Source organism: Quercus suber, unplaced genomic scaffold (assembly GCF_002906115.3).
Source record: "Quercus suber isolate HL8 unplaced genomic scaffold, Cork oak 2.0 scaffold_118, whole genome shotgun sequence".
NCBI lineage: Eukaryota > Viridiplantae > Streptophyta > Magnoliopsida > Fagales > Fagaceae > Quercus > Quercus suber.
In genome coordinates this window covers 1,072,046-1,099,368 of record NW_027069583.1, presented here as the reverse complement: position 1 = coordinate 1,099,368, position 27,323 = coordinate 1,072,046, and the positions used below count along the sequence as shown (strand labels likewise).

At 34.4% G+C, this 27,323-nt stretch overlaps 4 protein-coding genes across 18 annotated transcripts in view; all 4 read left to right on the top strand.

Annotated features, from left to right (window-relative positions):
- The window catches only part of LOC112011347 (putative disease resistance protein At3g14460), a 79,084-nt gene that overhangs the window by 19,790 nt on the left and 31,971 nt on the right, over positions 1–27,323 (top strand). The gene's annotated exons all lie outside the window — the stretch shown is intronic.
- LOC112001110 (loganic acid O-methyltransferase) lies at positions 759–11,724 on the top strand. Of its 2 annotated transcripts, XM_065775757.1 has the most exons (6): positions 759–875; positions 1,174–1,720; positions 2,751–3,469; positions 3,589–3,919; positions 4,814–4,899; positions 11,647–11,724. In XM_065775757.1, the coding sequence occupies exons 1-3, from the start codon at positions 828–830 to the stop codon at positions 2,813–2,815; spliced, it is 660 nt and encodes a 219-aa protein (XP_065631829.1). In that variant the 5' UTR covers positions 759–827; the 3' UTR covers positions 2,816–3,469; positions 3,589–3,919; positions 4,814–4,899; positions 11,647–11,724. The 2 variants fall into 2 exon arrangements, with proteins under 2 accessions (XP_065631829.1, XP_065631828.1); XM_065775756.1 differs by lacking the exons at positions 2,751–3,469; positions 3,589–3,919; positions 4,814–4,899; positions 11,647–11,724 and having other exon boundaries at positions 1,174–1,981.
- LOC112022684 (putative disease resistance protein At3g14460) lies at positions 11,467–22,609 on the top strand. The gene is made up of 12 exons (XM_065775752.1): positions 11,467–15,406; positions 15,607–15,786; positions 15,881–15,913; positions 16,336–16,459; positions 17,122–17,246; positions 18,068–18,395; positions 18,526–19,129; positions 19,335–19,473; positions 20,032–20,117; positions 21,727–21,883; positions 21,968–22,056; positions 22,164–22,609. The coding sequence occupies exon 1, from the start codon at positions 11,572–11,574 to the stop codon at positions 15,394–15,396; it is 3,825 nt and encodes a 1,274-aa protein (XP_065631824.1). The 5' UTR covers positions 11,467–11,571; the 3' UTR covers positions 15,397–15,406; positions 15,607–15,786; positions 15,881–15,913; positions 16,336–16,459; positions 17,122–17,246; positions 18,068–18,395; positions 18,526–19,129; positions 19,335–19,473; positions 20,032–20,117; positions 21,727–21,883; positions 21,968–22,056; positions 22,164–22,609.
- On the top strand, positions 18,539–25,962 carry LOC112019089 (loganic acid O-methyltransferase-like). The gene is made up of 5 exons (XM_065775704.1): positions 18,539–18,699; positions 23,890–23,949; positions 24,610–24,804; positions 24,937–25,162; positions 25,867–25,962. The coding sequence occupies exons 1-5, from the start codon at positions 18,539–18,541 to the stop codon at positions 25,960–25,962; spliced, it is 738 nt and encodes a 245-aa protein (XP_065631776.1).

The following is a 27,323-nucleotide window of genomic DNA, read 5'->3' as shown; positions in this document are numbered from 1 at the left end:
GGGAAGTCCAAAATCCCAGCCAATCATTAACGAGTCCAGTCAGTTTAAAGCACCTCTTATTTCGATTGTGGAAGTAAAGCGTGATACATTGGTAGCAAAAATAAGTGATATTGGAGCAGCATTAACCACGCATGACAGCTCACCAAATTTTCTTCCTAGCTCCTAGCAATCCCAACGACAAGTGTTTAATATGGTTAATATACCAGAAAAGGAAAAAAATCTCAACAACAAAACAACAACAATGAAGGGTAATGAACTGGATCAGTCCAATCAGCCTCCACACCGTTCCATCAGAAAACCACCTCCATGGCCTATTCTAAAGGTGAACTATGACGATGCTATTTTAATTTCCAAGAACAATATTCTGTGGGTGCAGGAGTTGTAATCCGAGATGGTAAGGGTCAGGGCGTAGCTTTCATGGACGAGAAAATCACTTTTTCTCTATCATGGTTTGGAAAATATGACACACCGAATCAAGTCAAAACTAACCAACCTTGTTGCAGTCCAAATCAGCTCACAAACATGCCAAAAGAATTCCTAATGGAATTCCAGGCAGTGCAGCAACCTTCTCCACCATAGTCCACACCACAATCCGAGTTCTTATCTTATTATAAGTTATAAAATTTCACATAAAATTTATTTATATATTTTAATTATATTAATTATAATAATATTGGTCGGACCATGGATCCGACCCTGGTCAAACCAAAAAATCAATAATCAGTCATTTCTCATCAAAAAAAATAAAATAAAATAATCAGTCATTTTTTCACACAGAGAGATGGAGGACAAGAAGACATATGCATCGCCTGAATCATATGCAATGAATGGAGGAAAGGGCCCTTATAGCTATGCTCAAAACTCCCATCTATCAGGTCTCCTTTAATATTCAAGCCTATATTTTGAACTATTTTCTTGTTTGGATCAATCTTTGGATTCTACCTTACAAATTTTTTTTTGTTTGGAATCTTTGGATTCTACCATAGATAGCCAAGTAATAGTGGAATTTATCATAATTAGTATCCAAGAAAATAGGGATTTGAAGCTGACCATCCAAAATTATTTAATTTTGTTTCCAAGAAAATTGCATTCCAAACACTATTGTTAGATTATTTTCATGCTCCTAATTACGAGGATTATTAAAAAAAATTATAATCACCACTTGTGTTGTAGAGAGAGGCTGCTGAAGCTGCCAAAGAAAAGATCAACAAGGCAATAGCCGATCACTTTGACATTAAGACCCTTTCAGCTTCTCTAAACTCAGTATGTGTGGCAGACTTGGGTTGTTCTACCGGACCCAATACTTTTATCTCAGTGCAAAACATTATAGAAGCCGTAAAACTCCAATACATATCAAAAGGAGTACATACTGAAATCCCAGAATTTCTAGTGTTCTTCAATGACCATGTCTGCAATGATTTCAACACTCTCTTCAAGTCTTTTCCTCCCAACAAGCAATACATTGCAGCTGGAGTACCAGGTTCTTTCCATGGCCGCTTGTTTCGCAAGGAATCTCTTCATTTTATTCACTCTTCTTTTGCACTACAGTGGCTGTCTAAGGCTCCAATAGAAGTTATGGATGAAGGGTCTCCCGCTTGGAATAAAGGGAGGATTTTCTACACAAATGCGCAAAAGGAAGTTGTGGAGGCCTATGCAACTCAATTTGCCAAGGACATCGACTCCTTCCTATTTGCCAGAGCTCAAGAGCTTGTGGTTGGAGGTCTATTGGCATTTCACTATGATTCTGATTGCCATACTTTTATTCATTATTTTTTAAAATGTGAAATTAAACAGAATTTACCATATATGAAAGAAATTGGAATTGAAAATGCTAAACGTTTTCAGGATTGTTTTTTTGCTCTTCAAGATTCAAGTAATGAAATCTCTTAGATGAGATCAGTGTAGAATACACTTGTGACTAAGGAGTCTATATGTATTTCCCCCTACCCCACCTCACTGTAAACGTTGGCTTTGACCTAAAACATAAAAAGACTTCGCCTATACCAAAAAAATTTCATTCATTACAGAAAATTTTGAATATGTTCCTGGTTGCATACTTATATTTTCAAATGATTTGTTGTGCCACTATATTTTCTTTACTAAGCATTCTATTTCACTGGCTTTTGGGTTCATTACAGTCCAACTGGGGATGTCCCATGATGTTGAATGATTCTCCATTTTTTGGTAGCCCATGGAAATAATATATACTGGCTTAACTAATCACATGTGATTATGTACGGTCTATAAATAGTTAATGTATTGAATGATTTTCTTGCCTGATTAAATATTCTATAATCGCAAACAATAAAAATCCATGCTGTACGGATCCTACAAATTTTCAAAACACAGAATTTGAAACACATCCTTTGTTGCTAAAAATAAGAATTCTTCAGTCCTGAATAAACATAATTCCTTTTTGTTGATTTTTATGACGTTTGAAAGTAGATATTCATCATTTGGAGTAAATTCATAACAAGGAAAAGTTGAAGCATTTAAGAAAGTGAAAGGGAGATTTTTAATTTTTATGGTGGGGTTTAGATTAGTAGCTTAATCTTTTAGAATTTTATTTCTTTGGTCCTACATAATGTATATATATCTCTAGTTTTCATTTTTTCATTATGCTTTCTGTTTATCAAAACATAAAGGATATATATTACCACATAGAGAAGGATATTTTGTATATCTTATATATGTTCCCTAGTTTAATTCAAGTTACATCATCTGATGCTACAAACTACCTGTGGGTGCAGATTGGCTGGCTAAGACTACCTCTCTTTACATTTTGGAATTAGCATTAAGCCTCTCCAGAGGATAGGTATGCTTTTGGTTATTACCTCTCTGTGGGTGCATATTGTCTTCCTAACTCCAGACAGCTCCAAAGGCTCAGCATGTCACTGCTCCTTTTGTCCTTTTTGTCCACACTAGTAGGATCTGCGCATCTCCCTTCTTACCATCAAGAACATTAACTTTAACTATGCTAAGACTAGGGTCCAGAGGCACAGAGAGAGGGAAATCCAGCTGCTAGCCCTATATTGCTTAGGTTGAGGCTCATTGACTGCACTAAACAATCTTCAAAGGTATCTTTAAATGTAGGGAATTAATATTTCCTTCATGCCCATGTCACTCTTCCCTTGAGTCTTTTGTCATATCCGATAGATATAATTCTATTTCATCATTTGGTTTGGATATCTTCCAAAGTTTTGTAGTCTCAAAATCAACATGTGTGGCACCATCAAGTCTCTTTTAGTTTGGGAGGGACATGAACTTGTTATCCTAGCTTTGGAAATCAAGGAATGACTTAATTTTTCAGATTCTCATACTGGGGGATTCCCAGCCCCCGACCTTACACTGTTAAAAGTTCATGATTGCCTTCGTCTCAAGTCACTTCCTAGAAACATTGATACGCTCCCCCCATCTCTTCAAATTTTGGATATCGCAAACTATCAACAAGTTGAGTCTTTTCCAGAAGGTCTGCCAACCAATACGAATTGTCTTGCCATTGATGCTTCTGAGAAACTCATTGCCAAAATGAAGCAGTGGGGTTTGCAAAGACTGCACTCTCTTAATCAATTATTATTGTCTTGTCAGGAGGACTTCCACAAGTCTTAGCACTCTTCCTATAAAGGAATTTCAAAATCTGAGATCCTTAGACAAGAAGGGCCTTCAACGCCTTACCTCTCTTCAACTATTGTCTATCTCAGACTGCCCCAGACTAAAGTAGATGCTTGAAGATGTGATTTCTTGTCTCCATTCTAAGCTACAGTTTCATCATTGTCTAGCCTTGATAAAACAATTCCAAAAAAAAGAAAAAGAAAAGATAGACGCAAGATTGCTCACATCTCTATCATACAAATAAATGATGAAGTCTCATTATTTGAGCCAAAAGTGTAGATGAGATCAAATCCCACTTGACAATAAGGTACTTGTTCCATTCAACCCTTTAAGCCTCCATTTGATTTTGTTTATGCTTCTTTCTTACTTTGTTTATGGATAAATAAATTTGAAAAATTTGTTAATCTTGATAAAAAATGGAAAAAATAAAAGGATTTCTTCTAAGATTGTTAGTCCAAAGCTGGTGTTCTCAAGTTTTTATGGGTTCTTTTGTAAGATTATTTCCATTTGTCAATAGCTAGTGCCACAAAAGGCTTGGTTAAACACATTCCAGTAGAGTAGTTAACAAAACAATTGCCAAGGAAGAAGGGAAAATAGTGGCGAAAGATTGGTCACATCTACTGCATAAAAATGGATGCCCCAGCTAGGTTTCGATTCTACTTGAGCAGCTAGGATTCAATCTTGATTTTACTTATATATCTTTTTAGCTGTACATCAGGGAAAAAAAATACAAACATACAACTGATTGTTTGAAATTGAAATATAAAACATTCCCTTAAATTTTTGCAAATCATAAAATGTAACAGCTTGAGTCTTTTCCAGAAGGTGGTCTGCTATCCAATCTAATTTATTTAGCAATTGAGGACAGCAAAAAACTTATTTCCACTAGAATGGAGTGGGGTTCGCAAAGACTGCAGTCTCTTAAATAATTAGGATTCCTAGTTAGTGATCATGATTGCTAGGATGTGGAGTCCTTTTTGGAGGAGTATTTCTGTTTCTCTTCTTTTTGCTGTTTTTCCTTTCTATTTTTATTTTGGAGGTGTCGATAAAACATATCTAGCTACCTTGTTCTTGACTATGTCACAACTTGATTTGAAATTTTCACGAGGAAAGAGTCCCTTTTTTTTTTTTTTTTTGCTCTACTATGTCACTCTAGTATTGGATTCAAATGATCACCGCAGAATTATGTTTCTCTCTGCAGGGGATTCTCTAAACTAACGTCTTTTGTGCACATTCTAGTTGGAAGGGGGCTTTCAGCATTGTCTATTTCCTATATATTTAGTTCAGGTAATTTTGAAATTATAAAGACATTAGGTATTTTAGTTTCTTATTTGATGATTGATACTTTCTTTTAACAATTTAAACATAATATGTGCTTGATGTAAAACGCTGTAGAATAATAAGGATAAAAGAGGAATGCAAGGATAAACAACAAACTCTAGGCTTTACAACATAGAATCAATGTAGAAACCTTAAGCATCACAACCTAACATAAGTTATTAACCAAACACATGAAAGTTAAGATCGGGGGTGGGGTTGGGTGCCTAACACCTTCCCATCCCCAGGTGAAGCAAATCACCCATCTCCAGTTTTGTATATGCCTTAGCCCTCAAATAAGTGACCCACTCAATTTTACCATCAATTTCACTAATATGTTGATATATGCTGAAATAAATGGTGAATACTTTGTGCTCACTTTTGTGTACTTGAACCCACTTTTGATCCATCATTCACAATTACGCACATAAACATACTGTGAAATAAAATCTGATACCAAAAAAGAAGTACAAATTTCATGTCTGTATATGAACAATGTGTTCTTCAAAAAAAACTGTCAATATATTAAAAACTCTTGGGAATTGAATCAATGGTGGAATAAAAAGTGCTAAAGGTGTGTTGAACTATTCCTTCTGTTAGGAAGTTTACTCAAAAGTAGTACAGATCCTGTAACAATGGTCCAGTGATAGTCATTGATCACCTTCTACTTTTTTGGCTTGAGTGGTTAGTATTGATTGATGAGTGGTTAGTCTATCGCCCCATGGCTTTGCTTTGTTTTTTAGTGGGCGATCTTATATCACACTTCTAGTAGAATGTGACACGGTTTATGTCTCCTGTGATGAGTGTCCTAAAAATTTGAAAAAAAAAATGTGAATTAAAAACTATGGTGTGACACAAACTCTTTAGTTTTGAATTAAAAAATACAAACAAAATAAACATTAGAAATTAGAAATATAAGCCCTAAAAATGCAATAAAAATGACAAATATTCAAAGTATTATTTGGTCCACATCAGTCTTATTCGGTCCACGTTGGTCCATTTTGCCCACTTTGGTTCTATTCGATCCACATTGGTCCTATTTGGTCCAATTTGTCCACTTGGTCCTACTTAGTTGACATTGGTCCTATTTGGTTCACTATGGTCCTATTTGTTCTTATTCGGTCCTCCTTGTTCCCATTCGGTCATATTTTGTCCATTCGGTCCACTTTGTTCCATTTGGTCCATTTGTGTTCACTTCGGTCCATTTAGACCACTTCGTTTTACTTCGGTCCACTTCGGTCCATTTTTGTACACTTGCATACAAGAAAAGACATGCTTAAGTTGCAAATACATATTCTAAATCCAAATTTATATATATATATATATATATATTTCAAACTCGTAGTATTTATAAAATCTTAAACATAGCATTTATTGTTACTACACTTTTGTTGAGCCACATTTACATAGCATTTCAGTCAACTTCGGTTTGACTAAATTTAAGTGAAAGTTTTTCTAAACATTAAAGCTATGAATATGCAAATCTAATATTCATGGCAATTACTCATTTATTTTAATATCATTACTTTTAAATGAATTGTATGAGGTTGATTATACATTCAAGCAAAAAATAATAAAATAAATAAACAAATATATATGTGTGTGTAATTGGATCAAATTGACCCTATGGACCAAATTGGCCAAATTGGACCTAATAGACCTAACTGGATCGAATTGGCCAAATTGGACCAAATAGACCTAAATGGACCGAATTGGCCAAATTGGACCGAATAGACCTAGGTGGACCGAATGGATCGGAATAGACCAAATAGGTCTAAGTCGACTGTATAAACCAAATTGGACTGAGTTAATCTAAGAGGAACGTATGGACCAAAATGGACCGAATTTGCCTAATTGGACCGAATAGACCTAGGTGGACCAAATTAGACCAAATAGATCAAAGTGGATAGAATGGACCGGATTGGACCGAACAGGACTGAATTCAGCAAAGTAGACCGAAAGGACTGAACTGGACCGAATTGGCCAAGTGGACCATTTAGACCAAATTGGACGGAATAGACCTAACTGAACCGAATTGGCCAAATTGGACCGAATAGACCTAGGTAGACCGAATGGACCATACGGGACCGAATCTAAATGGACGAAATGGACCAAATTGGACCGAATAGACCTAAGTGGATTATATGGACCAAATTGGACATAATAGACCTAACTGACTGAATTGGCCAAATTGGACCGAATAGACCTAGGTTGACTATATGGACCAAATTGTATCGAATAGATCGAAGTGGACTGAATGGACCAGATTAGACCAATGGACTGAACAAGACCAAATTGACCAAAGTAGACCGAATGGCCGAATGGATCGAACTGGACCGAATTGATCGAATTGGACTGAATTGACCAAAGTAGACTGAATGGACCTAATTGAATTGGACTGAAGTAGACCGAATCAGACCGAATTGATGAAGTGGACCGAATGCCAATCTGTTATTAGCATAGACAAGATTGTGTTTTGATATAAATTCAAATTTTTACTTCCAAAATAATCAAGTATTAACTCAAATAAAAATCAAACCAAAACTATAAGAGAGAAAAATATGCAACTTGTAATAAGAAACTAAAAAATACAACACCAAAACATATGAACCCAAAATAAAGTTTTAAAAATTACAATGAGCATCCACATTAGATGTTGCAAAAAAAATGCCATTTTGCCACACCAAAGACCTACTTTATTATTTTACCACATCATTTTATAATATCTCATTTATCAGATGTTTTATCATTCAATTTTATACATTAAAATAATATTTATTACACATTAAAATAATATAAACAACACAATAAAATAATATATCTAACCCAATAAAAATAAACTAAAGAGAGAGGAGAGAGAAAACAGAATAAAAAAACAATAAAAATTATACCACATTTCGTCCGTACTATTACAAATTTGTAACGGTACTGTTCACATGTAGCAAAATTTTTGAGATTTGCCATATCTGATGAAGTGAGTTTTTGGTGTTTGGTGTGGGATATGTGCCAAATATTTAGCATTTGGAACATATCCCACATCTACTGTGGGTGCTTATAGATAAAGAAAAGTTGTAGGAAAGAATTAAAAAAATGAAGAGAGAGAGAGAGAGAGAGAGAGAGAGAGAGAGAGAGAGAGAGAGACAGGAAAGAGAGAGAGAGAGAGAGAGAGAGAGAGAGAGAGAATACCCACGTTTCAAGAGAGAATGTGAGAGAATAATAAGAAATTTATGTAAAATAATATGAGAAGAAAAAAAAGTAAAAATAAAAATATTGTAAAAACACCAAATTAACCAAGTCATGTTATGTTATGTAATAAAATAGCATTATATTCTTATATACTATCTTTATATATAATGGAATAAGATAATATCTATGAGATCAAAGAGAAGAAAAAAAATAACGACTTTAAAACATAACTTAATCACATCAATCGAAAGTAGAGTTTCAAATAATACAAAAACATATCAACTTAACGTAGAGATGCAAGAAAAATAATAAAAAAAATCCACCCAAAAATTTAAAAAAAAAAAAAATTGAGAGAGAGAAATAACCTTATGCGTGTGGGAAAACTATGTATGGAATGAAATTGAAAAGTGTAAATTTATAGTAAAATGGGGAATAAGAAAAGCCAAAAAATGAAGGAAGATAAAGGGGTTGAGGAAAAGTGATATTAAGATGATAGTAGTGGGGAGATGAAAAGATAAAAGGGAGGGAAAAAGTTGGTGAAAGTATAATATTAAGTTGAGAAATTAATAAGAGAAAAAAAGAGAGTTAGAAAAAGAAGAAGAAGAGAGAGAACGTTGGAAATTAGTGAATGATGTGGCTGCTAATTTGGCTTAACAAGAGCGTAGCAACAATAAATGTTACGCTTTAGCTTTTAGAGAGAGAGAGATATATATATATATATATATATATATATATATATATATAGATTAAAGCTCAATTCTGACCTTTATATTCAATAAAAGGAGGGAAGCTCCAACAAAAAATTATTGGAAGGTAAAAATACTTTGAAAATGTACTCATTCCTATTCAACTCTTGTTTGCCACTAAATCTGGTCTTGCTGAACCATTCTTTGCCATTCATCACAACTAGGGATAGAATTATTTCTAGTGCTCCTTACAAATGCTTCATCCTCTATATGTTTTGAATGGTCTAAAGAGGAAGCAAATATAAGTAAATCTATTACTTATATTACAAAAATAAAATAAAATAAAATACAAGACTTTAATAACATAAGATAAATACTATTTTATCAAGAACCTACCAACATTACGCTGAGAATGTAAAATAATTAATGAATTAGCTTATCTTTTTACGCAAATATCTCTTTCCAAGGAATCACTAATGTGGATTGAATGGACCAAATGAGTTGAAGTGGATTGTAATTAACCAAAATGGATGGAATAGACCAAAACAAACTGAAGCGGATGAATTGACCAAAAGGGACCGATATTGGACTGGACTGGTCGCATCAAAGTACTGGATAGGAAGGTCAAATAAAATTTGTAAGATACATAGTTATTGATTGATTTAAGGTGGTAGACTCTTTCTTTACTCATTATTTTTTTTTTTAAGTAATGTCACACACAACAATTTTCATATCATTTTTCGACATGTGATTCTATCCAAAATGTATTTGTAAGTTTGAGAAGTTAATATGTTAGAAGGGGAACCCTTAAATAAAAAACTTATATCAATTAAATTTTATTTATTTAATTTGCTAATTTTTTCAGAATCGGTTCATAAAAAGTATGGCATAAAAGTATGATTTTTTTTTTTTTGGTTGAAATTACTATATCACCAAATTTGAGTGGGTTTGTTGAATTTTGTATTTTAGAGTATCGATCGCAAATGTCCTCATAATTTAGGGTGGATAAGTGTACAATAATCTATTAATTTGGATGGCAAGGTAGACACTACAAATTAATTTCAATTTAGGTTGTTGATTGTAGAATTTTGAAGTTTGTGATGAATGGTTGTAATAAATCCTGTTTTCTTTTTTCTTTTCTTTTTTTCATTTCTATTTCAACTTATTGAGAGTCACACCTAGTTTATCCAGAATTTCCCCAACAAGGGTCAAGGAGGAAGAATTGAAAATTCTTTTACTCACCACTTTGGCCATATCCATTAGGCAATATCCCAGAAGGACCAATTCTGTACCAGTAAATGTGTCTGAGTTGCTCATGACATCAGGGGCAGCAGGTATGAAGTGTGATAACTGCTAGTAGCCCTCCAATGACAAGCTCTTGTGCTCCAGGAAAAAGGAATGACTCCATGTCCTTTGCAAATTGAGTTGCATATGCGTCCACAACTTCCTTTGGGGCATTTGTGTAGAAAATCCTCCCTTTATTCCATGCAGGAGAACCTTCATCCATAACTTCTTTGGGGACCTTCGACAGCCAATTTAGTGCAAAAGAGGAGTGAATAAAAAATTTCACATGGATTGAAAATAACATGTTAGCTGTTCTAGAACTTGGAACTCAAGTCATAGAGACTTGAGATGCTACTTTACAATTTAGTTTTAAAAATTTGTCAACTAATAAAATTGTTAGCAAAATCATGTTAAATGAGAAAAAAATCCTAACGGAGTTTTTTTATTTTTTATTTTTATTATACAAGATAGAATTTCTACTTTAGCCTAATTTAAGTGTATATGTATGTGAAGATCCCTCCTGGAGACCTGAAAATAACATGTTAGTTGTTCCAAAGCTTGGAACTCGAGTCATAAAGACTTGAGATGCTACTATACAATTTAGTTTTAAAAATCTGTCAACTAATAAAATTGTTAGCAAAATCATGTTAAATGAGAAAAAAATCCTAACGGAATTTTTTTTTTACACAAAATAGAATTTTTACTCTAACCTAATCTAAGTGTATATGTGTGTGAGTCTCCCTCCTGGAGACTTGAAAATAACATGTTAGCTATTCCAGAGCTTGGAATTTGAGGAGATGCTACTTTACAATTTAGTTTTAAAAATTTGTCAACTAATAAAATTGTTAGCAAAATCATGTTAAATGAAAAAAAGTCCTAACAGAGTTTTTTTTTTTTTATTTTTTTATTTTTTTACAAGGTAGAATTTCTACTATAGTCTAATCTAAGTGTATATATGTGTGAAGTTTCCTCGTAGAGACTTAAACCCTAGCTCTTATCTCTCACATTCTACAAACACTTATACTTATAGAGTGACCCTCACATCAAGGGTGTGCAATGGTAAATCCTAACAGAGTTTAGTCCCCACTTCTTTAAGTAAATTCTTTACCCAAAGCTAAGGTTAACCGTGCTACAAGTAAAGAATTTACTTTAGAAAAAGGATAAAGAAGCAAACCTTTGAAAAAGAAAATACAATTAAAACAACCGTGGGGCCTAAATTTGTTGGCACCTGAAGCTAAAGGTTCACCGTGCCACAGGTAAAGAATTTACTTTAGAAAAAGGAAAAAGAAGCAAACTTTTGAAAAAGAAAATACAATTAAAACAACCGTGGGGCCTAAAGCAAGCTTTTGATTTTGAAGCATAAATTAAATGTGGTATAAGAACTAAGAACTGCACAGGCTTTCACACCCCAAGCAAAAACCAATCTCTTTTAGTTTCCTGGAGTTACTCACTTTGTCAATTTATTTCCATTGCAAAAAAGAAAATCATGGCTGAGGCCCTAGTAGGAAAAGCATTACTGTCTGCAACCCTTAAAGTGTTATTTGACAAGATGACATCTCAGGAGGTCGTGAACTTCATCCGGGGAAGAAAAGTCCCTGCTACACTACTAACAGAGCTGAAGACATCGTGTCTTGCCCTCAGCAAAGTGCTCAATGACGCAGAGGAAAGGGAAATCACAGACACAACTGTCAAAGAGTGGCTTGATGAGCTTAAGGATGCTGTCTATCACACAGAGGACCTTTTGGATGAGATCGCTACTGAAGCTTTGCGGTGCCAAGTGGAAGCTGATTCTTGTACCTCTACGAGAACGGTACGTAACTACATCTCTACTTCATATGATCGGTTTCGAGGAAAACTAGAATCAAAGATAAAAGAAGTCGTAAAAAAGATGAATTATCTAGCTTCACAAATAATTGCTATAGGTCTGAGAGAAGGTGTTGAAGGGAGATCTTCCCAAAAAGTGCCCACAACTTCTCTGGTAGATCCAGAATCTATAATTTACGGTAGGGATGATGACGAAAAGGCAATAGTCAACTTGCTGCTCTCAAACGATGTAGCAAGCAACAACCACTCAGCTGGTGTGATTCCCATTGTGGGCATGGGTGGGGTTGGAAAGACAACCCTTGCTCGGCAAATCTACAACAACCAAAAAATCATAGAACATTTCAGCCTTAAAGCATGGGTTTGTGTTTCAGAAGAATTTGACGTTCCTAAGATAACCAAAAAAATTCTTGAGGCTGTTAGTTCAGAAACATATATTACCGCTGACTTCAATGTTATCCAAACTAAATTGAAGAATTATTTTATGGGAAATAAATTTTTACTGATTCTTGATGATGTATGGAATGAAAAAGGTGATGATTGGGAGGTCTTGAGTATTCCCTTTAAATATGGAACATCAGGAAGTAGAATTATTGTGACAACACGCAACGAAAGTGTTGCATCGATCATGAGCCCTATTCAAATTTTTCATCTTAATATATTATTAGAAGAAGATTGTTGGCTATTATTTGCAAATCATGCCTTTGAAAATGGAAACTCTAATGCATATCCAGAATTAAAAAAAATTGGTGAAGAAATCGTTAAGAAGTGTGACGGTCTACCATTAGCTGCAAAAACACTCGGTCGTCTATTGCACTATAAATTAGAAGAAGTAGAGGAATGGAATAAAATTTTGAAAAGCGAAATTTGGAGTCTGCCTATTGATGAGGTAAATATTCTTCCAGCTTTAAGAATAAGTTACAATTACCTACCCTTATATTTAAAGCGATGTTTTGCATATTTTTCGATCTCCCCAAAGAATTATCTATTCAAAAAGGAAGAACTTGTTCAATTGTGGATGGGAGAGGGTTTCCTGCAACAACACAACGAGAATGAAGAAATGGAAGTTATAGGTGCTAAGTACTTCCTTGATTTAGTATCAAGGTCACTTTTACAACGATCAAATGGAAGCAAATTGTGCTTTCTAATGCATGACCTAGTACACGATTTAGCTAAATTTGTATCTGGCCAATTTTGTTTCAGATCGGAACGGGATAACACAAACAAAATTATAGATAAAACTCGTCATTTTTCCTACTTAAAAACCGAATATGACATCCTAGAGAAGTTTACGGCTTTGTGCAAAGCTAAAAATTTACGCACCTTCATTTCGTTACAAATGAATGAAGATGAGGACAAGGATGAGGAGGGTCTGGGGTTCTACTTAACAAAGAAGGTACCGCATGATCTAATATTGAAACTAAGATTCTTACGTGTGCTCTCTCTTTCACATTATTGTAATATAGAGTTGCCAGAGTCAATTGGAGATTTCAAACATCTACGCTATTTAGATGTCTCTTTTACTAAAATTGAGAGATTGCCTGAGTCTACATGTATGTTGCTCAACTTACAAACGATGAATTTATCAGGATGCAAACTTCTAGTTAAGTTGCCAAAAAATATGAGAAATCTCATTAATTTGCGTCATCTTTATATTAGTGGAACTAGCATTAAAAATATGCCAATACATATGAGTCGATTAGAATGTCTTCGGACTTTGACCAAATTTGTTGTCGGCAAGGACATTGGATTCCGAATTGAAGAGTTAGGAAAACTTTCAAATCTTCGGGGAGTTGTCGTGATATCGAATCTCCAGAATGTGATATACTCAACTAATGCTTTGGAAGCAAAGTTAAAGGATAAGGAGCACCTTAAGGAGCTAACATTGGAGTGGGATGCTGCCAATGGCATTATTTCTCAAAGTGAAGACGTACTCAACAATCTGCAGCCTCATACTAGCTTAACAATGCTTGTTATCAAGAATTACAATGGCACAAGCTTTCCGAATTGGATTGGAGATGGTTCATTTTCACATATAACAGTAGTTCATCTAAACTCATGTAGAAATTGCTCTAGTTTGCCATCACTTGGACAACTCCCCTCTCTTCAAGACCTCTTCGTTTTTGGGTTTGATGAAGTTGTTACCGTGGATGCTGACTTTTATGGTAGTGGTTCTTATACTATTACGCCATTTCAATCACTGAAAAGATTGAGATTTGAGGCAATGCCAAAGTGGGAGAAATGGTCTCCTTATCACAGAGAAGGCGAAGATGAAGGAGGAGCTTTCCCAATTCTCCAAGAGCTTAAGCTTAAAGAATGTCCAAAACTAAGTGGAAGCTTGCCCAAGCACCTTCCTTCTTTAACCGAACTTGAGATTAATGAATGTGAACAGCTTGAGAATTCTCTCCCAACTGCTCCAATTCTTAAATTACAATTAACGAATTGTAATGATGCGCTGTTGAAAGAATTGCCTCCCGCATTACACTGGCTCGCAGTTATCGGATTAAAAAACCTTGAGTCTCTGCCAGAGGGAGTGATGGACCACTGGCACTGTGTTGATACGTTATTTATCAATCATTCTCCTGTGCTCAAGTCTCTTCCTCGTGGTGGTCTATCCAGTTCCACTGCACTAAAACGTCTTGGTATCAGTAATTGTAAGGAATTAGAATTCCCGATGTACCCCTGCCACTCTTCCCTTGGGCGATTGATGATAGAAAATAGCTGTAATTCTCTAAAGTCATTTCCTTTAGACATCTTCCCGAAGCTTCGTTATCTCGAAATCAAAGGGTGTAGCAACATGGAGTCCCTTTCAGTTTCGCAGGGACATCACCTAAGTGATCTTCTAGAGTTGGAAATCGATGATTGCCCTAATTTTGTAGCTTTTCCCAGTGGAGGATTGTCGGCCCCCAATCTCACAGAATTAAAAGTCAGTAATTGCTCTCGTCTCAATGCTCTCCCAGAAAACATGCACACGTTTCTCCCGTCTCTTCAAAATTTGGATATCAGAAATTGTCCACATATTGAGTCTTTTCCGGAAGGTGGTCTACCATCCAAGCTAATTTCTTTAGGAATCAGCGACTGCAAAAAACTAATTTGCAATAGAATGGATTGGGGCTTGCAAAGACTGCAGTCTCTTCAATTATTATCATTCCTAAATTTTGATCCTGATTGCTGGGATGTGGAGTACTTTCCGGAGGAGTATTTACTGCCCACAACTGTTACCCGTCTTTTAATCGGTGGTGGATTTGGAAATTTGAGAACGTTGGACAACAAGGGGTTTCAACACCTTACCTCTCTTCAACATTTGTGGATCGCACAATGCCCTAAGCTCAAGCACATGCCAGAAGAGGGACTGCCTGTCTCCATCTCTCACATACGGATTACTGCGTGTCCTTTGTTGACGAAACGATTGCAAAGGAAAAAGGGAAAAGAGTGGCGCAACATTGCTCACATCCCCTTCATAAATATCAATATGCAACACATCAAATAAAGCCAATCAGGTATTTGTTTTACTTGACCCGCTCTTGATTTTACTTGCATTCTTTTCAATTTTATTTATTGACATTTAATTTTTTTTTTTCTATAAATTTTCAATTAATTATATATGATTGAAAAAAAATACTAGTAATAATAAACAATTTCTTTGACGCTTGTTAATTCTTCATCTGATTCGCTTTTTTACAATGTTGGGCTCATGAAGTTGTCCATCGATGGCGAATCAAGCAGAACATTTGTATCTCGATTTCTGTAAAAAAGCTGCCAAAAGTATGACAGGATTCATGCTCGGTTACTTGTTCTTTGTTAAACAATTGCTTTCAAAGTGAAAATAGAAAAGTGCGCAACTCAAAATTCATGCATTTCTACCTGTTCTAGCGAACCAGTTAAGTACCCATTTGATTTAATGATTTGCTTAATTAGAAAATAAGAAAAATTGCTTGAACATTTGTTAAATGATGTTTATTTGTCTGATGTAGATCCCCTGTATGTGAGGTTAATTTCACCACTTGGTAAGATTCTTCTTTTACCCAAATGCTTGATGATTGGTGTCCATTTGGTTTTGAAAGCATGATTTTTAAAATCTTAATTGGGGGTTTGGTAAAATCTGTGAAAAGTGTTGTTGTTGTGAAAATCTGTAGCACGAAAAAACAATTTTCTTTAAAAGTGCCAATTTTAAAAAACACCCACCCCCCATGGCTAATGGCTCACAATTTGAGGATGCAGATATTCCCTAATTTTAAAATGCAATTTTCTTTTAAAAAAAAAAAAAAAAAAATCCAGAGGCCTATATTTTATTATTATTAGTTTCCTTTTTTCTCGAAAAAAAATAAAAATCACAAGGCCAAAGGGGGGTCTTGATGACAAACAAATTTATTTAATCAAATTTATAGTATAGGGAGTAATTCTCACATTTGCCCTGTGAACTATGCAGACGACTTTAATTTCATGAAAACTCCATGGCTGTTGGAAAGTAGGGCAGAATTGATTAAAAATTTTGAGAATAGAAAGCGCCAATAACTATTTGTGGGAGGCAATATTTTGATTGAGCAATGCAGGTCAGTGTTTCACTGTGATTCTGATTGCCATCCTTTTATTCATTATTGTTTTAAATGGGAAATTAAATAGAATTTACCATATATGAAAGAAAATGGAATTGAAAACGTTAAACATTTTTAGAATTTTTTTTTGCTTTTCAAGATTCAAGTAATGAAATCTCTTAGATGAAATCAATGTTGAATACACATGACTAAGGAGGCTAAACAGATTCATTTAATCAAATTTATTGTATAGAGAGTAGTTCTCACATTTGCCCTGTGAAATATGCAGACAACCAGAGTTTCTTGAAAACTCTGGCTGTTGGAAGTAGGGTAGAATTGATAAAAAATTTGAGAATGGAAAGTGCCAATGACTGTTTGTGGGTGGCAATGTTTAGATTGAGAAATGCAGGTCAGTGTTTCACTGTGATTCTGATTGCCATCCTTTTATTCATTATTGTTTTAAATGGGAAATCAAACAAAATTTACCATATATGAAGAAATCGGAATTGAAAACGTTAAACATTTTCAAGATTTTTTTTGCTTTTCAAGATTCAATTCATGAAATCTCTTAGATGAGATCAGTGTTGAATACACATGTGACTAAAGAGTCTAAACAGATTCATTTAATCAAATTTATAGTATTGAGAGTAATTCTCACATTTGCCTTGTCAAATATGCAGACGACCTTAGTTTCTTGAAAACTCTGTGGCTGATGGCAAGTAAGGCTGAACTGATAAAAGAAAATTGAGAATGGAAAGCGCCAATGACTATTTCTGGGTGGCGATGTTTTGATTGAACAATGCACGTCAGTGTTTCAATGTGATTTTGATGGCCATCCTTTTATTCATTATTGTTTTAAATGTGATGAGAAATTAAACAGAATTTACCATATATGAAAGAAATTAGAGTTGAAAATGTTAAACATTTTCAGGATTTTTTTTTGCTTTTCAAGATTCAAGTAATGAAATCTCAAGATCACTGTTGAATACACATATAACCAAGGAGTCTAAAAAGATTAATTTAATCAAATTTATTGTATAGAGAGTAATTCTCACATTTGTCTTGTGAAATACGTAGACGACCTTAGTTTCTTGGATACTCCATGACTATCCGAAAGTAGGGCAGAATTGATAAAAAAAATTTAAAATGGAAAGTGCCAATGACTATTTTTGGGAGACAATGTTTTGATTGAGTAATGCAGGTCAGTGTTTCATTGTGATTCTAATTGCCACCCTTTTATTCATTATTGTTTTAAATGGGAAATTAAATAGAATTTACCATATATGAAAGATATTGGAATTGAAAACGTTAAACGTTTGAAAGTAGATATTCATCATTTAGAGTAAATTTATTGCAAGGAAAAGTTGAAGCATTTAAGAAAGTGAAAGAGAGCTTTTTAATTTTTAAGGTGGAGTTTAGATTAGTAGCTCAATCTTATAGAATTTAATGCTTTGTCCTACATAAAGGATATATATCTCTAGTTTTCATTTTTTTAATAATGCTTTCTGTTTATCAAAACATAAGGGATATATATTACCACATAGAGAAGGATATTTTGTATATCTTATGTTCCTTAGTTTAATTCAAGTTACATCATCTGATGCCACAAACTACCTGTGGGTGCAGATTGGCTAGCTAAGACTACCTCTCTTTTACATTTTGGAATTGACATGAAGCCTCTCCAGAGGATATGTCTACTTTTGGTTATTACCTCTCTGTGGGTGCAGATTGACTTCCTAACTCCAGACAGCTCAAAAGGCTCAGCATGTCATTGCTCCTTTTGTCCTTTTTGTCCACACCAGTAGGATCTACCCAACTCCCTTCTTAACATCAAGAACATAAAATTTAACTATGCTAAGACAGGGGTCCAGAGGCGCAGAGACTAGGAAAACCAGCTGCTGGCTCAATATTGCTCAGGTTGAGGCTCCCTGACTACACTAAAAAATCTTCAAAGGTATCTTTAAATGTAGGGAATTAAAATTTCCTACATGCCTATGTCACTCTTCCCTTGAGTCTTTTGTCATATCTGATAGATTTAATTCTCTGCCATCATTTGTTTTGGATATCTTTCCAAAATTTTGTAGTCTCGAAATCAACATGAGTGGCAACATCAAGTCTCTTTCAGTTTGGGATGGACATGAACTTGTTATCCTAGCTTTGGAAATCAAGGAGTGCCTTAATTTTGCAGATTCTCCCAGTGGGGGATTGCCAGCCCCCAACCTTTCACTGTTAAAAGTCCATGATTGGCTTTATCTCAAGTCAGTTCCTGAAAACATGGATATGCTCCTCCCATCTCTTCAAATTTTGGATATCACATACTGCTAACAAGTTGAGTCTTTTCCAGAAGGAGGTCTGCCAACCAATATGAATTGTCTTGCCATCGATGCGTCTGAGAAACTCATTGCCAAAAGGAAGCTATGGGGTTTGCAAAGACTGCACTCTCTTAATCAATTATTATTGTCTTGTCATGATTGCAGGGAAGAGAAGTGCTTTCCTGAGGAGGACTCCCACAAGTCTTAGCACTCTTCCTATAAAGGAATTTCAAAATCTGAGATCCCTAGACAGGAAGGGCCTTCAACTCCTTACCTCTCTTCAAGATTGCTCACATCTCTATCATACAAATCAATGATGAAGTCTCATTATATGAGCCAAAAGTGTAGATGAGATCAAATCCCACTTGACAATAAGGTACTTGTTCCCCTCAACCCTCTAAGCCTCCATTTGATTTTATTTATGCTTCTTTCTTACGTTGTTTATGGATAAATAAATTTGAAAATTTTGTTAATCCGATAAAAATTTGAAAAATAAAAGGATTTCTTCCAAGATTGTTAGTCCAAAGTTGGTATTCTCATGTTTTTATGGGTTCTTCTGTAAGATTATTTCCATTTGTTAGTAGCAAGTGCCACAAAAGGCTTGGTCAAACACATTCCAGAAGAGCAGTTAACAAAAAAATTGCCAAGGAAGAAGGGAATATAGTGGCGAAAGATTGGTCACATCTGCTGTATAAAAATGGATGCCCCAACCCAAATCAGGTATTGATTCTACTAGAGCGGCTAAGTTTCAATCTTGATTTTACTTATATTCTTTTTTAGCTGTTCATCGGGAAAAAAAAAAAAAAATACAAACATACAAATGAATGTTTGAAATTGAAAATATAAAACATTTCCTTGAATTTTTGCAAATTATAAAATGTCCACAGCTTGAGTCTTTTCCAGAAGGTGGTCTGCTATCCAATCTAATTTCTTTAGCAATTGAGGACAGCAAAAAATTTATTTCCACTAGAATGGAGTGGGGTTCGGAAAGACTACAGTCTCTTAAATAATTAGGATTCCTAAATAGTGATCTTGATTGCTGGGATGTGGAGTCCTTTCTGGAGGAGTATTTATGTTTCTCTTCTTTTTTCTGTTTTTCCTTTCTATTTTTCTTTTGGAGGTGTCGAAGAAATATTTCTAGCTACCTTGTTCTCAACTATGTCACAACTTGATTTGAAATTTTCACGAGGAAAGAGTCCCATAAATTTTTTTTGTGCTCTGCTATGTCACTCCAGTATTGGATTCATATGACCACTGCAAAATTATGTCTCTCTGCAGGGGATTTTCTAAACTCAAGTCTTTAGTGCACATTCTAGTTGGAAGGGGGCTTTCAGCATTGTCCATTTCCTATCTATTAAGTTCAGGTAATTTTGAAATTATAAAGACATCAGGTATTTTTGTTTCTTATTTGATGGTTGATACTCTCTTTTAACAATTTAAACATATTATGTGCTTGATGTAAAACAGAGTAGAAAAATAAGGATAAAAGAGGAATGCAAGGATAAACAACAAACCCTAAGCTTCACCACATAGAATCAATGTAGAAACCTTAAGCATCACAACCTAACACATGTTATTAACCAAACACATGAAAGTTAAGGTCGGGTGTGGGGGTGGGGGTGGAGTTGGGTCCCTAACACCTTCCCATCCCAGGTGAAGCGGATCACCCATCTCCAGTTTTGTATATGCCTTAGCCCTCAAATAAGTGACTCACTCAATTTTACTATCAATTTCACTAATATGTTGATATGTGCTGAAGTAAATGGTGAATACTTTGTTCTCACTTTTGTTTACTTGAACCCACTTTTGATCCATCATTCACAATTACACACATAAACATACTGTAAAATAAAATCTGATACCAAAGATGAAGTACAAAGTTCATGTCTGTATGTGAACAATGTGTTCTTCAACAAACCGTCAATATATTAAAAACTCTTGGGAATTGACTCAATGGTGGAATAAAAAGTGCTAAAGGGGTGTTGACCTATTCCTTCTGTAAGGAAGTTTACTCAAAAGTAGTACAGCTCCTGTAACTAGACATTACATAATAAAATTTCTCTATAGAAATCACAAAATCAAAGGAAAATAGGAAAAATTAATTGGGAAAAGTGACAACGTCTAATATGTTGGCTTCTGTTTCAAGTGAGTTACAATGCTTTTCAAGCATACCAGTAGCATGATAACGCATTCCACTTGCTATTATTCAAATGTCATTCTTCTCATTTGAGGCTTACAGAAATGATTCTTTGAAGGGGTGGCTAAGGTTGCTTGTCCACTACTACTTAAACCACTGAAAACCGTAGCTGCATGCTCAAGCCATGGGAAGATTGTCCACTGTATTGCTGAGTGGTTAGTCTTATCTCAAGGTGGTTTCAAACATTAGTCCGGCGATATTCATCGATCTCCTTAAACTTTTTTGGCTTGAGTGGTTAGTATCTATGCAATCCCACTTTATGGTTGCATAGTCCAGTGATATTCATCTATCACCTTATACTTTTTGGCTTGAGTGGTTAGTATTGATTGATGAGTGGTTAGTCTATCGTCCCATGGCTTTGTTTTTTAGTGGGCGATCTTATATCACACTTTTGGTAAATGTGACACGGTTTATGTCTCCTGTGATAAGTGTCCTAAAAAATTGAAAAAACATGAATTAGAACTATGGTGTGACACATGTATGAAAGCATGTGAATTTCCAAAAATTAGGTATGTAATTCTATATATATATATATGCTGATGTAAATTGAAAATATAATTTCAGATACAGGCTTAACATGCAAGTTGGTGATATAACAGAACATGCAAATTTTTTAGTATTTGACAAGGAAGCAGAGAAGTTAATTAATGTATTTGGTACGCAATTCTCCAATATGGAGGAAGATGTAAAAATGGTAGAAATAGGTTATTTGTTTAATTAAATTAATTCTATTACGTTACACTATTTGAAATCTAATTTTTTTTTTTTAATAATAGGATGAAGATGGTGACAATATTATTCCAAATAGTATCAAATGCATTATTGGAAAACCTACATCTTCCAAGTGAAAGTATTGCATACAATTTCTTTGTTTGCAAACAAAACATTATGGTAACTAGAGTCTTTGAAATTGAAGGAAATGAACAATTACAGGTAAAAATGGTTCGCTTATACTTTATTGATGAAGTTATAATATTATCAGTGATACATAATGACATATTGTATCTTTGATCATAGGAAACAACAAAAAGAGGGACTAAGAATGGAAATGAAGTATCCAAAGAAACAATCTTTGCTGAAGTAAAGAAAATAAATTTTTTGAAGAAGTAAGTACAATTGCACAAATAAATACTATTTGGTTCTTTTTAAAACTTCACACAATCGTTAATTTCCTTAACAAGAAAATAACTTTAGTATTTTTTCTGTTTTGCAGATAAATCTAAAACGAGAATGTGGAAGCTCAAATAGAAGTGTTAGATGATTAGCGAACATAGAAAATATTTAAATGAAACTTTGAATATTTAGACTTCAAATCAGGTCGTGATGTTGTGCTTTCTGATAGAAGAATAGATGCTTCAGAGCCTAACGACTAGTTTCAGCTAAAGGTCATATTTTAACTCTGCAGAAAAACGGCACCGTATCTCATTATTACCAACGGTGACGTTTTGGTTTTAAAGAGAATTCTTTCAGTCAAGCTCTACGACATCGTTTAGCCTTGGAGCTTCAGAGTTAGTGTTAGCATCTTTTTCAAAGGATTAGCTGCTGGGATATTTTTTTGTAATGATATTTTCTGTTAAGAGCACATTAATCACGTGTAAATAGAGTGTAACTAATTCCAAGCTTTACGGAATTATTGTTAGTTGGTTAGATTAGATTTAAGTTTTTCTCTTGCTCTATATATAGATAACCATACACATCGTATTATTCAGTTAGTATTGCTAATATTCAATCACATAGATTTTACTCTCTGTTATTTCTCTTTTGCCGTTGTTACACTGTATACTTTCTTGTTTTCTTCACTTTCATTTTAGAATGATTTGAGTTTGGAAATATTTACTATTTAAGCTAAATTTTTTGGAACTCACAAGGGAGCTGAGTATATGCTTTATCTACTTTTCAGAGAATAGTAAACGGAAATTGACTATTGACTCACCCACCCCTTTTTTTACCTACCTGTGGATACGCTAAATTAAATGGAACACATGATTATTCGTGAGCATTCAAATAAGACAAGGCCTAATGCACCACTTGTGACTATTAATCATGTTCCAAATAGATTCGAGAGAGCAACTTTTTAATATCAAGTTGTGGACACTATGATATTATTAAGGCTTTTATATGCAAAAGACTCAAATTTGTCCATTGGGTCTCGAATATGCAAAACTCACCTGTTTACTTACAAAATCATTCCACATTTTACCCGATCCATCATCCATCCAATTTGGCCATTTAAGGTCACTTTCAATACATCAACCAAGGGGTTATATATTGAAAAACCTTAAAGTGATTAGTCAATAAACCAAAAAGAATATCATTCCTTTTTTGTAAAAATATAAGAACTTTTGCTCCAAATTCTTCTTCACAAACTATAAAGACTTAAGTGGATTAGCATGCATATTCTAACATTATTTACCACTAATGATCTAGCACAGTTACAACTTTTTTTTTCTGGGTAAAACATGCCACAGACTTTATCAAACTCCTAAATAGTTAGATTTATACATATGTTAAAGGTAAAAACATGACCATTTTTGCTCTCTCTCTCTCTCTCTCTCTCTCTCTCTCTCTCTCTCTCTCTCTCTCTCTCATCTTTATAACTATTAGACCGATTATTTTTTTTTTAAGAGCATTATTGGACTAATTCAAATATTTTTTGGGGGGGGGGGGCAACTCTTATTTTTTAGACCTAATTTTTTTTTGAAAATAAAGATAAATTGACATATATTTTAAAATATTTCAAATTGCCCATCTTTACGTGACCTCGCCATGCTTCCAAGTGAAAGTTATTACAATTTCTTTGTTTCAAACAAACTTTAGTAACTAGAGTCTTTGAAATTGAAGGAAATGAAAATTACAGGTAAAAATGTTTCACTTATACTTTATTGATGAAGTTATAATATCATAGTGATCATAATGACATATTGCATCTTTGATTATAGGAAACAACAAAAAGAGACTGAGAATGGAAATGAAGTATCCAAAGAAACAATCTGGCTGAAGTAAGAAAAAAATTTTTTGAAGAAGTAAGTACAATTGCACAAATAAATATATTGTTCTTTTTAAAACTTCACACAATCTTTAATTTCCTTAACAAGAAAATAACTTTTATATTTTTCTGTTTTGCAGATAAATCCAAAACGAGAATGTGGAAGCTCAAATAGAAGTGTTAGATGATTAGCGAACATAGAAAATATTTAAATGAAACTTTGAATATTTAGACTTAAATCAGGTCGTGATGTTGTGCTTTCTGATAGAAGAATAGAACTTCAGGCCTAACGCTAGTTTCAGCTAAGGTCATATTTTAAGTCTCAGCAGCAAACGGCACCGTATCTCATTAAGACAACGGTGACGTTTTGTTTTTAAGAGAATTCTTTCAGTCAAACTTACGACATCGTTTAGCCTTGACTCGGTGTTAGCATCTTTTCAAAGGACGAGCTGCTGAGATATTTTTTTTGTAATGATATATTCTGTTAAGAGCACATTAATCACAGTGTAAATAGATGTAACTAATTCCAAGCTTGCGGAATTATTGTTAGTTGGTTAGATTAGATTTATCTCTTCTCTCTCTCTCTCTATATATATATAAGACACAGAGAAGAAAGAGAAAGAGAACTATACACATTGTCTAATATTCAATCACATAGATTTTACTCTGGCAGAGTTGGGTGTTCTACCGGACCCAATACCTTTATCTCAGTGCAAAACATAATAGAAGCAACAAAACTCCAATACATATCAAACGGAGTGCATACTGAAATCCCAGAATTTATAGTGCTCTTCAATGACCATGTCTCCAATGATTTCTACGCTCTCTTCAAGTCCTTCCTCCCAGCAAGCAATTCATTGCAGCTGGGGTACCAGGTTCCTTCCATGGCCGCTTGTTTCCAAGGAATCTCTTCATTTTATTCACTCCTCTTTTGCACTACAATGGCTGTCAAAGGTCCCAATGGAAGTTATGGATGAAGGGTCTCCTACTTGGAATAAAGGGAGGATTTCTACATAGATGCGCAAAAGGAAGTGGTGGAGGCCTTTGCAACTCAATTTGCCGAGGACATGGAGTCCTTCCTATTTGCTAGAGCACAAGAACTTGCGGTTGGAGGTCTATTGCCATTTTTCATACCTGGAATTCCTGATGTGATGAGCAATTCTGACACATTTATTGGTAAAGAGCTAGACCTTCTAGGATCTTGCCTAATGGACATGGCCAAAGTGGTAAGTAAACAATTGCACGACTTGTTATATATATATATATATAAATGAAAAACTTGTGAAAAATGTTTGGAGATTTTATTGTGAAAAATGTTATATCTATATAGAGTTGGTTTAAAATTCTATTACTTAGGGTGCAAAAAGTTGTAAATGATTGTAATTAACCCTTCGCAAAGGGTTAATTACAATCGGTTAGAAATTCTAACCAAGGGTATAGCTAATTTGAAATAAGAAATAGAAAAAGGGTTGATGACAATCATTCATATGAGACTTCAAAATTTATAATCGACAGCTTAATTACAAATTAATTTATAATTTCCAATCTCCCATCCAAATTAGTATGTAAAATAATAAATAGTGTATGCTTATATTTCCTAATTATAAATGCATTTGCAATGTACACTCTAAACCACAAAATTCTACAATTAACATCTTAATTTGGCAATAATCTACCCCTAATTTGATACACTGATTTTTGGATAATGAAGAATATTGCAAATTAATCCGAAACTAGAGAGTTTATTTAAAATTCTATTGTTTATAATTAGGTAGCATTGCAAATGTCACAAATTTAAAGCTGAATAACTACAATTATAGAACATGGGTGTAACTGAGTTTCCATTTTTTAGTGACTAATCTGGGTGGATAGTGAAATACTAGTTCATGAAATATTTCCATGTGGCAAAGATCATGGTTTTTAATTGTAGGGATTATTTAGTGAAGCAAAAGTGGATGCATTCAATATGCTTGCTTATTTCACCACCCCTAAGGAATTGAAGGCATTGATTGAAAGAAATAGCTAGACATTTCAACTTTGAGAGAATGGAAATATTGAATCACCGGTTAAAGTATCTTACCTTGCATAATCCCTCAATGTGTTCTGTAAAGTTGTGATTTACAACTATGTTTTATGTTGACTTTATTCCATGATAAAAGTATTGTAATTGCTTTAATTTTGTACCTTGTATTTTGTGGGATTTTATTGTATTGAGTTTAGTATTAAGTTGATGAAGAATCAAGCATGTATTGGATGAACAAGTGGATTTCGTGAGTGTCTCACAAGAAGCCTATTCGCGAAAGAGCCACGTGAGAAACACATGCTAAGAGCTGAAAAGTTATGCCAGACTATTAGTTTCACGAGTGTCTCGTGAGAAAGGTTAATCCGCGAGATACCCGCGAAATTCTCTGCTTGGAAGATTTTTAAGTGTGACTTTCTTACCCTTCACTTATACTATATAAACCCTTATTACCCACAAAAGTAAATGAGGTCATTCAGAGAGAAAAACTCTAGATAGGTTTTCTATAACACACACACACACACACCCATCTTTTAGAGAGAGAGCTACTCATCCTTAGTGAGAAATCATTGTAGCCTTTTCTCCTTCCCTCTCCTGTCGTTATACCTTGAGAGAAGATTTGTACCTAAACACAACCTATACCTATTCAGAATATAGAGAGTGTTTTGGAGCTTGAGAAGCTTTGAGGATTTGCCAAAAGAAGCTAGTGAGGCTTGGCGGATGCAATCGAGCGTATTGCAAGATCTGGAAAGTTAGAGAAGACATGACTCCGAGAAGTCTATTGGTAGCAGGAGTTTGGAGGGCCCAAGTACATGGGGTAGACTAGGCTTAAAGGGTCTTTTATTATTCGTGTACTCCAACTTCATTCTCTAGTGGATCGATTTTGACTTGGAGGGTCGCGGAGAGGTTTTTCACCAAGTTCTTCAGTTTCCTCTTCAATAACATATCTTGGTATTATCTTGTGTTTACATCTCTTTTCCTTTACTCTTGTGCTTTACTTTTATTGTTTTTATTTTCATGTTTATGCACTAGAGTAGTTATCAATTCATTGTGCACATTTACTCCCGTTCCGCACTTTGATTAAGTAAGAGTAAAAGTAATCTAGCCATAATTTTTATTTGTTTGTCTAAACAAGCTCTTGTGTTTTGACACAAATTCGACCTTTCATGTTCTTTATATGTAAGATCTGCATTAGAAGGAGTACTCGTCAAGCAGTTTGGACATGATATCATGGATGAGTTGTTTAATCGCTACTCTGAGAAAGTTGCAAGAGCCTCCTTTTTCTTACATCCAGAAATTGATAAATCGATCGTATTGTTTGTTCTTCTTAAGTGCAACAATTAGACTTCTGCTTTATCCCGAACAAT

Coding starts and splice junctions, on each gene's coding strand:
- LOC112019089 (XM_065775704.1), top strand. CDS start 18,539: ATGAGTGGCAACATCAAGTCTCTTTCAGTTTGGGATGGACATGAACTT. Junction 23,950..24,609: donor AAAGAAACAATCTGGCTGAA/GTAAGAAAAAAA, acceptor TTACTCTGGCAG/AGTTGGGTGTTCTACCGGAC. Junction 25,163..25,866: donor TAATGGACATGGCCAAAGTG/GTAAGTAAACAA, acceptor TTTTAATTGTAG/GGATTATTTAGTGAAGCAAA.
- LOC112001110 (XM_065775756.1), top strand. CDS start 828: ATGGAGGAAAGGGCCCTTATAGCTATGCTCAAAACTCCCATCTATCAG. Junction 876..1,173: donor TCAAAACTCCCATCTATCAG/GTCTCCTTTAAT, acceptor CTTGTGTTGTAG/AGAGAGGCTGCTGAAGCTGC.
- LOC112022684 (XM_065775752.1), top strand. CDS start 11,572: ATGGCTGAGGCCCTAGTAGGAAAAGCATTACTGTCTGCAACCCTTAAA.